This window comes from Podarcis melisellensis (genome assembly GCF_964234715.1).
Source record: "Podarcis melisellensis genome assembly, chromosome: 15".
Lineage (NCBI taxonomy): Eukaryota > Metazoa > Chordata > Lepidosauria > Squamata > Lacertidae > Podarcis > Podarcis melisellensis.
The window spans coordinates 25133997-25146971 of NC_138532.1; the positions used below are offsets into that span (position 1 = coordinate 25133997).

Sequence of the window (12975 nt, forward strand, 5' to 3'; positions counted from 1 at the left end):
AGAGGGATGAGGGATGATGGGAGTGGTACCTCAACAATTGCTGGAGGGCCACAGGTTCCACAGGCCTGCCCTAGTAGCTGCATTTACAGCTGCAGTCAGAAGTCTAAGAAGTTATAAAGTATACATAGAGTTACGGAGATTTCTGATGGTAATGAAGAGAGTTTGCGGTTGGAATGGGAGACAACTGCACCATTTCCTCACTGATGGTCTTTCTCCTCTGTACCACAATGTGTCATATGCAAATAATGCACAGAGAGGTGTCTGCAGAACATATTTCTCCAGGTGAATTAGGCAAGCATCATCTATTGGGATTGGGGGTGGTCTATAAATTTGGTGCAGGTGCCTAGGAATTTGAATGTTTACTCAAGCAAGGCAGGGTGGGCATTTAAAGATGTTGCTATAGCTTCTCTCTCTCTCTCCTCCATCCAATCATGCATTTAAAATTGGGTCCTGCAACCCATGCTGAGCCTTGATCCAGGCACTCTTTGCAATTTTAAAATGGTTTCTACTAATTAGCCTAACTCAATCAGGAGCATCGAGTAGGGAGCGATGATATCTGTGACTGTATAAAATTGAATTATGCTGAAATAGTTTGCAAGCTTGAAAACCACATGTAATGTCTTCATCGGGCATAGGGGAATCTATGCAAACTAGAAAACAAATAGACTTGTTTAATGCACTTTTAAAAGCAATTGATTTTGTATTAATATATATTGTTTGGTCACTCTGTGGATGCATTACAGGATAATTTTTCAACACTGCATTATATTCTAGATGTACTATAACAAATTAAGGAAATTCCTATTTTGCCCACTAGGTTATGCCTCATATAATTTAAGAAATGGAAGTCAATTCTTGCAGATATCTGTATGCAGTTCTTCTTGAATATGGCAATGTGAAACAGTACATGAACATAAGTGATGTACCTCATATTTTTAATAGCTGTTATTGAGTATTTTAGTATCTAAGGAAAACACTTGTACCATTGCTGCCTTACACATGCATGAACACAATAGCCTAGCTCAGACACAATGATTTCAGTCTGACAAGCCATGGTTTATTGGACCAAGAACAATACTTGTTCTTGTCTGCTGTGATTACTTACAAAGACCACCTTCACATGACCACCTTCAAAGAACATGCTATGTTAAAAAATATTTCCTTTGACTACTGACTGAATTTCAGTTTATTATTAGGGCTTCTCCACAAGTGAGAGTTTCCCAGTATGGATGTCACCAGAAACTGTGGTTTAACAGCAAAGTGTCTTTCTCAGCATGCTAGGGCCTTTCTGATACCCAGGGTGTTCAGCTGCTATGTTCAATGAGTACATAATATGTTTCTGTGTACACAATATTTAGGCTGTACAAATCAGCAGGTGTATACTCTTTCACACAAACCCTTGTACATGTGTAGAGATGGCTCGTGCTTTTGTTCAGTGTAACATGTGAAGTAGCCTATGGAGTAGCTAATACAGTTCAGTGTTGAGCAACACAAATCATCTAAAAGGGGCTGCTTCTGCCTACAGAAAATGTAAAAGAGACGGAGACCATCTGTAGGCAGCTATTAACAGTCCTTTGCTACCCTTAATATATCTGCTGGTTATACGTACTGTATGTTTCTCCAGCCATCTGATATATGCTTGTTCACCACTTGGGTACAGCTCCCTGGATTTCTCCTTTCTCCTCCGTGGGATTTATGCACTCCCAACGCTGATGCTTGCAAAACACTCCATTCAATTGTATATTTGACTGAGTCGCTGGTGGCAAGATGGAAAGCTGGTCAAATAGTGGGCAACTGGCACACAGTCTGCATCCTAACATGCCTGGCAGATTGTTAGCAGCAGCATCAGCATCAACAAGTTGCATTTCCCTCTGTGGCATCTAACTGCAAGGAGCATCCCCAAACCCCTCTGCCTGCCTGCCTGCCTGCCTGCCTGTGTGTGAGAGAGAGTGAGAGGGAAGGAGGGTGGGTGGCAGGATGGAGCTCAGAGCTACAGGGAGAAATAAACAAACATCCAATCCATGGCACTGACAAGAGTCTGCTTCCTTTCTCCCTTTCAAAGCCGCTGACCCAAGACCTCAGCCTGGCCAAAGGCTCTGTGTCCCCCGACACACTTCCCTCTCTCTCCCCGTGCCCTGCATTGGGGTAGATCTAGAAGTAGGGGAGGGCACAGTAAGGGGCACCAAAGGGAGCAGTTGGCAGTGCCGTTTAACTCCCCACAGTGTCAAAAAGCTGCAGAAGAGCCAGAGAATGTCACTCAGGAGACCAGAACCAATGAATGCCTGGTAGGAGGTCTGTTCTCTCCCCCCCCCCCCGTACAGACTGGTAGTGCTGGTTCTGGGGCTTCTTCTGCTAGCGTGTTATGTGCAGGGTGGAAAAAGAGAGGGGGAGAGAGGGAGGGAGGGAGGGGAGTGGGGGGAAAAATCAGAGACACTGACTGCCTGTCCCCATCTCTCTTTCTCTCTCTCTCTCCAACTCGCGCTCCCTCCCTCTGCAAACATTGGATTTAAACCTACTCAGAATTCAGCACGGAGGAAAGCAGCCAGCCAAGCCGCTCCAGACTATTGCAGCTCCCCCAAGATGTATCATCCCGCCTGCTGGATCGTCTTCACGGCCACAACTGCCCTGTTCTTCATCCCAGGTATGCCACAAGGAGGGACGGTGGCAGGGGAATCCCTCTCGCTCCCGTATATCTCTAGGCAAGAAGCTGGACCAGACGAGGAGGGTTGAAGAGGTGGGGTGGGGTGGGGGACGCGTTTTGATGCCACAGCGATACAGACCTGATGATTTCGCTCAGATGTGCACATTATTATTATGATTAGTTAGGGGTGTCGCCCCCCCCGGTCACAGCACTAATGTGCCACGTTTTGGGGTGTGCATGTAGAGGAGGTGATTGGGCTCAGAACTGGCGCTTAGTCCTTCAGGGATCCTGCCACTGTTTCCTCCCAGAGGGATGCTGTGCCGGCATCGGACAGCAGCTGCTCCTGCGTTGTGAATAGGAGATGGTACTTTCCCTGGGATTTGCATTATCTGCTCACAGTGCTTGTGTGTGTGCTGGTGCTTGCGTGCAATGGCTTTTTGGAGAAGTCTTTTACTCCCAACCCCAATCTTCTCCTCCTCCTCTTTCTTCTCCATCTCCTCTGGGCATCTTTCTTAGCAAATTGAGTGTGGGGGGGGGGGGCTGGATGGTGATGATGGAGATGGTTTGGGAGTGCTTTCCCTCCCAGGTTCAGCACCCGTACCTCATTTCCACGTAAAGAAGTCCACTGCCCTTCTCTTGTTTTCAGATAGCAAAGCCCACTGGCTTTTATACAGTGATGGTGGTAGGAGTGAGGTTTCTTCTGCATCCCCCAAACTGACCAATGCACACGCACGCACACAGACACACACACACACACACACACCAGCTGCTACTTGTTTGGGCATCAGCTACAGATGCTGCAGTGTTGGAAGCCAGACCAGGTGTTCTTGAGTTTTCTTATCCAGAAGGCATCATTGTCGCCTGCCACCATCACAGCATTTACTGAAGACTTTAGGATCCCTCGGCTGCCTCTTGCTGCAAACCCCGGTCTGAATAGGTTTATTGTAATTCAAGCTCTAACTGGCTCTGGGCAGGAGCTCCGCAGACAGGCATTTAGTGTGGGGAGCTGAATACGCATCTGAACATCTGTCCCAATATAAAATAGAAGAGCAGGGTGGGAGGGATGGAGACCGATAGAGAAGGAGTTGTGCCTTATATGTGTTGCTGAGCTGTTGGGATTGCCAGAGTTCTGAACATGCAATGCCCTCGGAAACAGCTTCAGCAGTCTGTTACTCTGAAATATACACATATTTGAAATGCACAGCAGGCGTGTGTGTTGCACTAGGTGTTACAAGAGCATAGGCACAAAATCTATACCATATCAGTATTTTTGCAAACAGACTTTTTAGCACAAGCCTGACGGTAGTTTTCACTGTGGTGGGAGGTGGATGTGAGCCACAGCTAGGCTTGCATGGATTTACTATCCATGTGCATCACAGTTTCCATCAGAGGCTGGTTTGTGTAAAAACTTTATCCACATTCCAAGACCCCATAAGCTTTGGATGTAGGTGTGCAGGCAAAGAGCACAGGGACAGGCATGCGTGTTGTATTCGGTATATTGCATTCTCAAATTCAGTATATTGCATTCTCAAATTACAGAGGGCTGGGTGGGATGTTGGGGTGGACAGAGAGACAAAAGGCACAGAGCTCTCCACCTTCCAGTGCAAAGGCCACCTTCCACTCTTCAGTTTGGCCATGGTATACAGAAGTGGCTCTTGAATTCTAACCGGTGTGCATAATTCATCATGAGGTTGCAATTTGGTTTCAGTTTTGTGATAAACTACATTCTTCTCTGACATCTTGATAATGAACAACCACCTAACCAAAGAAAGCTATTTCCAAAAAGTCACACTGAGGACACCATATCTGGGTAATGTCAGAGTATGAAAGCTGAATGGGGAATTTTTTTTTTAATTGAGAGCACACATTTCTTCTTGAGAAATTCAGTTTTAGGACAGTTGAGAATTTTTTTTATTAAAAAAGTCTTTTTATTTTAACAGCTTCAGATGTGATATGGGGAGGGAGGGGGCTTTATTAGCCTTGAGTGCAGAACTGAAGTCTCCTGGTTTCAGACTCCTTGAAGGGGATGTGAGATTAATGGAGCTCTAGCTACCTCTGAAACAGCATTTCCTGCATGACGTTTGTACACTCACCAATTTGCACCTCAGCACTTGAGATTCAACAACTCTCCTAAGCTGCATGTTGACCAATGTTTACTATCCAGGGTTGATTCAGTGCAGTACCTGGGAGACCATGAGAAAGAGCTGATGTAGTGTAAAAGCTGATATAAGCATGAGCTATGAAACTGGAAAGTGATTGGGTCAAATTGCCATGAATTTACTAGTTGGCCTTAGGCAAGCTGTGATACCTCAGCCCTCCCTTCTGCAATATTGCTCCACGGATTACATTACTCTATTAACACACGTGAAGCTCTTTGGATACTTTCAAGCTAGTATTTCAAGTGAAGTGTTGTTGTGATCTTAGCTGGTGAATGTAAACTTGTGAATTTAGATTTATCCACAGGTCTCTTCATTAGCAGGGGAGCTGAATCTTAGAATATCTGGATTATCATTTTGTAGGCTCTTTCTATGCATCACTGGGGGGAAAAAAGCTCTAGGGGTAGGATATGGATTGTTGAGCAAGCGTATTCACTGTCCCACAGCTGACACAACTGTGCGGAAGGGCCATAGCTCTGTGGTAGACCATCTGCTTTGCATGTGGGAGGTCCCAGTTTCAATTCCTGGAATCTCCAAGTGAGGCTTGGAAAAGTCCCTGCCTAAAACCCTGGAGAGCAACTGTCAATCAGTGTAAACTGTCAATCAGTGAGATGGACCAATGGTCTGACTCAGGCAGCTTCTCATGTTTCTATGATCCTAACTCCTTTTGCATGTGATATTCCCACTAGATGCTCAGAGGTGGGTCCTTCTGGAGATCTGTTCCTGCCCCTCCCACCATATTTTTTTGGTTCCCTTTGAGACTGAGCGGTTTTGTAGGAGGGATTCAGTTGCATACTAGCAAACCTAAGCCTCTGACACCCTTGTACAACAACAACAAAACCAGCCTTTTTGTGGTAAGGAAAGCAATAGGGAAAATGCACTGCAAAATGTGGGGTAAAAAAGAAACGAAGGAAGAGGTGCCATGAAACCTCCACTTGTTGAGAAATCAGCATGAATACTTAATAAATTCAATGCTCAGTAAACAGCATACATTGTATAACATCCATGTAAACAAACCAGAATGAAAAAAGTGGATGTTGTGTAACCTCCGTGCAAGTTTTCTGCAAACAAATGAGGATGAACAAGTTATTTAGATGTCCTCTTAATCATACCTGGATGTTTATTTGAGATGAATGAAACAATGAAAAAAGAGGCTTTTAAGATGTTTGATTGGGGTGAAGGGAAACTGGAAGGTTCATGTGGAAAATACAATTGCCAAGTCATTATTAGTCTTAATGGCTTCACTGTGGTCCCTCCCTCTGATTCCTTGGTTTTTAATTATCTTCCTTTTCAGTTTGGATGACGCTTTTAGTCCTCTTACTTCCCAATAGGACCCCATATATTTTCTCCCTGCCAATTTACTTTTTGCCGAGTCTGAAGACCTGAAAGGTTAATGTAATAATGAAACCCTGCCCTTGTCTGGTCACAGGAAGACTCTTCCTCCACAGCTTTGTGAAGGCAGAGAGGTTTCCATCTTGGAATAATTTGAAGCTAATGCTTTCCTCCCTGGAGAGACTTTCGGAGAAAGAGGACTGCGTGCAGTCAATGGTTTTCCAGACAGAATCTCTGTGATGATGAGAAGGGCAGTGGATGTTTTTTAAACTGAGTTAAAGAGCAGCAATAGAATTGGGAAGGTTCAGTTCATGTAGTCTCCAGTTAAGGCAGAGAGAAAGAACCTGTAGCCTTACAGTTGTTTGGAGTCCAACATGATAAGAATTGTAGTTCAGCAACATCTGGAGAGCCACAAGAGAACATCTGGAGAGCCACATCCTGTGTACCACCTTGAGTTCCCTGAAGAAAAAGGTGAGATATAAATGCAAGCAGCAACAGCAGCAGCACAAAATGAAACAGCAACAAACTTGATAGGTCTCTGCTTCAAGGTGCATTCAATCCAAATGCCAAAAGGAGGGAAATGAGTGAAGATAGCAAGGTAGCAAGAAGAAAAATGTGAGGACATGAAGATCAGCCCATATAATCACAGAATTGTAGAGTTGGAAGAGACCCCAAAGGTCATCTAGTCCAGCCCCCTGCAATGTAGAATGTAACCGTTTTCTTCTGAAGCCAATGGCATTGCTTCTCATTCCCAAATATGCCCCCCTGAACCTACTGGAAGACTGTCTAGAAAAATAATACGCCTTGGCCTCTAGGCAGGTGAGTGTGTTCCCTGTTAAACTTTGCTCAGTGCAAGGATGTTGGTCAGAAACAAGTCTATAGATCTGAAAGTCTATAAGCTGTGAAGATTGCCTTGTTTGCAGAACTGTATTTGAACCTGTATTCCAAAGGCTTAAAGGAACCAAGAGGGAAAGAGCTCATCCATGTTGATTGTGTCTTCTGTTGCTAAGATATGACACCAGAAACGGATCTGCTATTTCTGTGCATGTGTTGCCAGCTTCTCCATGCCCAAACCTTTGTTCCAAAAAGAGTTTAACCTGTCCCTTTTCTGGGAGCTTGAGTAGAGTTCTGCTGCCTTAGTGATTCCCTCTTTTTTGGGCCCCAAAAGTTTTCATTAGTTTCTTGTCTTGCTCCATAAGTTTTGCATTGGCCTCTAAATGATATCTTTTTCTTGTCTTCTTTCCCCCACTTCTCTGTCTCCCCCCAGCAATTCTGTCCCCTCCTCTAAATGGGGAGGGCATTTTTGCCACACCCTCTTCCCCCTGGAATAAGAGGAGATATAGTTTCTCGCAAAGGGAGGCATGTGGATCTTCATGTTGGTCATATAGGGGGGGAAATGGCAGCCCAGCTATTGAAACTGGCTCCATCCCTCATTCTTCTTCTGGTAATGCTCACACTCTTGGCCTTGGCAATGTGGGCTCTGCTAGTCACCCTGTTTGGGGGTACTGAGTAGGAATTTGAGGGGAGACATTGCTGAGTTTGGGGGTCTTCTCTGTTTTGCCTATTTTGCACTGTTAGATGTTGCGCATGTGACTGGAGAATCTGGCTAAGTGGAATTTTGCCACGGCAGGTGAGAGGACATAAGAAATTATTGAGGGCTTGGCCTAGCAGGGGCATCGAGGTGAATATTAGCCAATGTGGCCTCAGTAAGCATGTCAGGTTCTTACACCCAAGGTGCATGCAGCAAGGTGGAGGACGATTTTCTTTTAAAACCAAACCCTTACTGTGTGACCACAACATGCAGCTGGAAGTTTGCTCAGGAAACGGGAGTGATTACCGGTATATCCTCCCATTTATTGCAACCCACCTGCCCAAATGTGTTTAATTGGGTTAATTAGTTCAATTTCATCGAATTGCAGATTCTCTCCTTGTTTTATTTTAATAAATGTAATCTGTTCACCCATATTATAGTTTGTATTGAGTCTTCTTTCTGGTGTGATGGCAAGGAATTCATTGCGTGCTACTCCCAGATCCCAGTACAAGCAGTTGTGCATGGATAGGATACTCAAAAAAAGATACTTGGTGTCACTTGAAATATTGTCAAGAGAATCAAGTGGTAGAGGCAGAAGACTAAAGAAGATAGAAGGTGTGTGTGTGTGTGTGTGTGTGTGTGTGTGTGTGTGAGAGAGAGAGAGAGAGAGAGAATCCTGATTTGCACATCTCTTTAAACCAAAATAAAACTAAACTGTGGTTTAAATGTGAGCACAGTGCATTCCAGCATGCTGATGAAATGACTTGGCTCCTCCTCTTGCTTCTACTAACCTGCTTGGGAAATAAGCCATGGTCTATTACACCTAAACCTGGGCTTCTACTTGGCTTCACTACAAACAAGCATTAACCACATTTTGTGGTTACCTCCGATGCTTTGTTTTGGGTGGAAACCAACCATGAGTCTGAGGATGGATCTAGGCACATCAAAGAAACAATTCAGTTAAATGTGTTGTAAACTCATACAGGGAAATCTGGTAGGGAAATACATTACTCCACAGCGCTATCTGGTGTCACAGTGTTATTTCACATATAGAACACATATAAAATGTTTTTTCTTTACCAATCTAGCTGAGTCCTGAATTGGGACATAACACTAAGCCAGACCATGGCATGGTTCCTTGCAGTGTGCAAGAGCGAGATAAGAGAGAAGGCCCCATAATTTCAGCAGTTTACACTAGCACACTGTACATTCACATTTTAACCATGGTGTGGTTTATCTATGGTAACTTTAAACTGATACGCAAACTGAGCCTATATGTGAGATCTTTCTCTCTGTGTATACACACACAGTATATATATATGTGTGTGTGTGTGTGTGTGTATACACACACAAACCTGTGGCACACACACACACACACACACACACACAAACCTGTGGCTCTTAATCTTGAAAGTCATTTGATTGGCCCTTAGGAAGAGTGATCAGCTGAAGCCCAATAGCAGTAGGTAGGATGGCCAGTTTGGCATCGTCAAGAAAGAGGATTTGTACCACCGAGAAAGATGATTAAAAGGAGAGGAATCAGCATAAAATTTACAAATGGTACCTGATACGCATAAGTGCAAATTTAGAAATAATAAGTATAATTTAAATAGAAATATATCTCACCTTAGTGGGGGAGGCACCAGATGACTTTCATTCCCATTCAGTCTGCTCACCAGTTGCCAGTACCAGCTCTCTCTTACCTTTAAACCAGTTGGGCAGCTCTGGAACAGAGGACACCTTCAAACAGAGGTCTGTATTCTGGCAGTTATTCAAAATAGAGGACTGTACTCTGTAAAGCAGGAAGCACGGCCACTCTGGTGGTGGGGAACAGGAGGAATTACTTGCCTCCTGATTGTTAGGCAGGAGCAGGACTTGCAAAGGGTCCTGTCCCCATCACTTGACCAGGGTGTGGGCAATTTTAGGCCCAAGCCTCACAGCGGAAGGCCTGTGGCTCAGTGGGAGAGCATTTGTTTTGCATGCAAATGTCCCCGGTTCAATTTTATGCCAATGGGCCTTTGAAGCTGTTTTATTAGCCAGTCACCGTGATGCACATTTGAATTGTTTTTAAATTGAATTTTAAATTGAATTGTTTTTGAATTTAATTGTGTGTGTGTACACACACACACTGCTGTACACCACCTTGGAATTTTTTGATATGGCATTGTAGACATACTTGTACAAGGGGATATAAATGAATGAATCCCTGGCACCTCCAGGTAGGGCTGCGAGTATTGCTATCTGAAACCCTGGATAACTGCTGCCTGTCAGTGTAGACAATACTGAGCTAAATTAATCGATTGACTTATTGGGTACAAGACAGCTTCCTCTGCACAACACAAGCCTGAGAATAAATCACTGGTATCCTCCTCCCTCTGGTTCTGCCACAGGGGAGGAAGTGGGTGCACCTTTAATTTGTGATGACATTCAAACAAGCACACCTTTCCATCTGCGTAACCTGAAGTGGGCACAGCCCAGGAGAAACTTTGGTTGATTGCATAAAGTGGTCTTTAGGCAATTGTTAAATGGTTTTGATGGAGCACAGTCCCTAAAGGGAGATGGAGGCAGTCCCTAAAGTAGACGTGGAGGATCCAAAAGGGTTCAGCACTTTGTAGGTCAAAGCCAGCCTTGAATCCTGTGAGAATCCAGCCTGTGCCTTTCAAGAGGATTTCTGCTTCGTCTTCAGTGTCTAGGGGCATGTGTGCTCCTGGAACAAACAGAAGGGAATGCCCCCAGCTGTCACTGTGGCAGTATTCTTGGTTGGTGCAGTGACAACCGTAGCCTATGGATTTGCTACAATGCTCACCTGCCTCGGCGGGATTAATTAGTTGTTTGCGAGACTCTTTGAAGATGCAAAGTGCTAAGGCTGATCTTCAACTTTGATTTCTGTCTCCTGATTTTTGAATAATTCTTCTGAGTAGGGCAGGTCCCCTGAGTTTCCTCGCTTGTCACCTCCTCCTCTGCTAAGATGCCAGCTCCTTCCCCACCCCAAAGTATCTTCAAGGATATGCATAAGTGTCTTCATGCAGATAGGTGCCATGCTCCCTGTTTGTTTGCTTAGTTTGTGTCATGAGGAAGTGCATCCAAGTGTACGCCACTCTCTACCTTCATGCTTGCTAACTCCACATTGGCTGCCACATGGAGGGCATTTTTTGAGGGCAGAGGAACAGGCTCCATTGCAGGATTTCTTTCCCATTTCTGCCAGCTGCATATGTCAGAGCTCCATAGTGAGGCTTCTGTGCCATCCAGAATGCAGAGGCTGGAGCATGTAGATTATGCAACTTTGCACTGCCGTTGGTTCCCCCAGCTGTGCTCCTAGACTAATCAGGGTCATTCAGCATGACACCACTTAAAGCCCTGGGTAGGCTCTCTCACCACGAAAGACTGCTTTGTTCTGTGCTCACAGACAAGTACGCTATGTGTGGGGATCTGAGATCAAATGTCAGTTCCTCCAGGACGTTTTGCTCTCTTCCACCTTGCTTTCAGCATGTGATGACTGGCCAAGTTGGGTTGGGAGTTTGGCAATTCCCCAGCGGCAAGCACAGATGAAAGGACATCCCAGGGACCTCGCATCATGAACCAGACTCATGCCGCAACTCACAACTGAAGCAAAGCGAGGGGGCACAGATATCCCTTACTGACATCTAACATTGGGTGGGCTTATTGTTAATTTGTAGTTTAATGGGTACATGGTGCATCCTGATGGTTACTGTTTTCAGGTGGGATTCAGTCACATACCAACAAATTCAGGTTGCACAATTAAAATTGTTTTTGTGCTCTTGCCCAACAAATCTGCTCCTCTCCTCAAAGCTAGGACTTTTTTTTTGCAATAAGGAAAGTGCACCAAAATCTTGAAAATAACAATTGTTTGAGGCAACATCCCCGCCAACAAATAGGAATGAATGCTCTGTCCACAGCTATAGTCCTCTAACCCTCCCAACAAAGTGTGTGCAAAATAATCAGAATGATTGCTCAATATTAAGCAGGTCACCTGGAAGTGACCCTGGCCACTTGTCTTCACGCTGATTCACATGCGCATGTACACCTGTGCTATCATTGGCAGTTGCTTGCTAAGCCTAGGGTCATCTATTAGAAATGCCATCTCATTTAAAAGCAATGCATTTTGGAGTTGACACTGGATGATGCAAAAATGATTGATATGTGATGACTCACAAGGGGCATACTTAGAGGTTGGCCAGGTTGGCTCCTGCCAAGGGTACAGGCCACCCCACCCCCCACAAAAATCGCACCACTCCACTGTGGCTTGGAGTGGCTAAGAGCCTGCTTGCCTTCTCCCCAGGAGGCCATGCTCTGGGTCATGTAGGAAGTCACTGGCAGAGAATGAAAGGCGATGAAAAGCAAACTTGTTGAGTTTCTGGTTCATGGTCTGGTGGTGGTGAGGAATGCCAATACATCTCCTTGCCAAGGATGCAAAGGCAGCTAGGTACGCCTCTGATGCCTCTTGCATGCATACACATCTTTGTTTGCAACAAATAAACACTGGAAGCTGCTTTGAATGATTAGGTATTTGTCCATCTAGCTAGTGTAGTCGCCCCTTTTATCTGAAGATGCCAGGGGTTGAACCTAGGACCTTGCTGGATGCTGTAGCGAGCAGCTAGCTCCCACATACAACATCAACACTGAGGTCTGGATGGGAAGTTGACAGTTAAATGGCTAAGTAAGCAGCAGAGCAGCCTTTGTATTTAATAAAGCTGTGACCCTCGTTCAACCCATATTGTTGCCTTGTATCTTCATTCCAGATATGGGAAGCAATGCACCATTAACTGAAAATGTCGTCTCTTGAGAAATACTCAGCAGAGCTTTCTGTTACAGCCAATTTTGCTAAATCATTGGGACTCATTTTGCAGAAGACCATAGCTTTCAGCTATGTCAAACCTTTTCAGTTATGCCATCCTTGCTAGTTAATTAATATGGCAAAGTGATATTAATCCGGGTCCACACTCCACAGAGCTATCATCTCTTATCCACTGCTGGGCACTAGAGTGACAGGAAGTTGCCACTGATTAGGCATAAGCCCATAGAGAAGTACCCGGAGCACATTTGTTCCACTTTAGTGTGATTTAAGGACAGGCAAGAGGGTCTTAAAGGGATTTTCCATGCTCTCTTAAAAGTCTAAGGAAAGCAGTTCATCAGATACGGTGGGCATCAATCCTCCATCTGTCAGAAACTGCAAAACAAACATATCTTGGCAACTCTTGATGTTGAGACAACAGACTGGCAACTCTTCTATTACAGCTTGCAGCTCAGCCAGTAAAAGGTATTAGCCAACAATAAATGTTATGAGTCCAGCTGCC

The 12975-nt window shown here is 44.8% G+C and overlaps 1 protein-coding gene across 3 annotated transcripts in view; it reads left to right on the plus strand.

The window, feature by feature from the left end:
* Positions 1–2270: 2270 nt before the first annotated feature.
* The window catches only part of LOC309357638 (opioid-binding protein/cell adhesion molecule homolog), a 720946-nt gene continuing 710241 nt past the window's right edge, over positions 2271–12975 (plus strand). The window contains exons 1-2 of one of the 3 annotated variants that reach the window (XM_081889992.1): positions 2271–2285; positions 2521–2641. In XM_081889992.1, the coding sequence (XP_081746118.1) occupies positions 2581–2641 (61 nt within the window). In that variant the 5' untranslated portion in view covers positions 2271–2285; positions 2521–2580. Of the gene's footprint in view, positions 2293–2355; positions 2642–12975 lie in introns of those variants that run through there. The other 2 variants (XM_081889991.1, XM_081889994.1) reach the window with 2 other exon arrangements.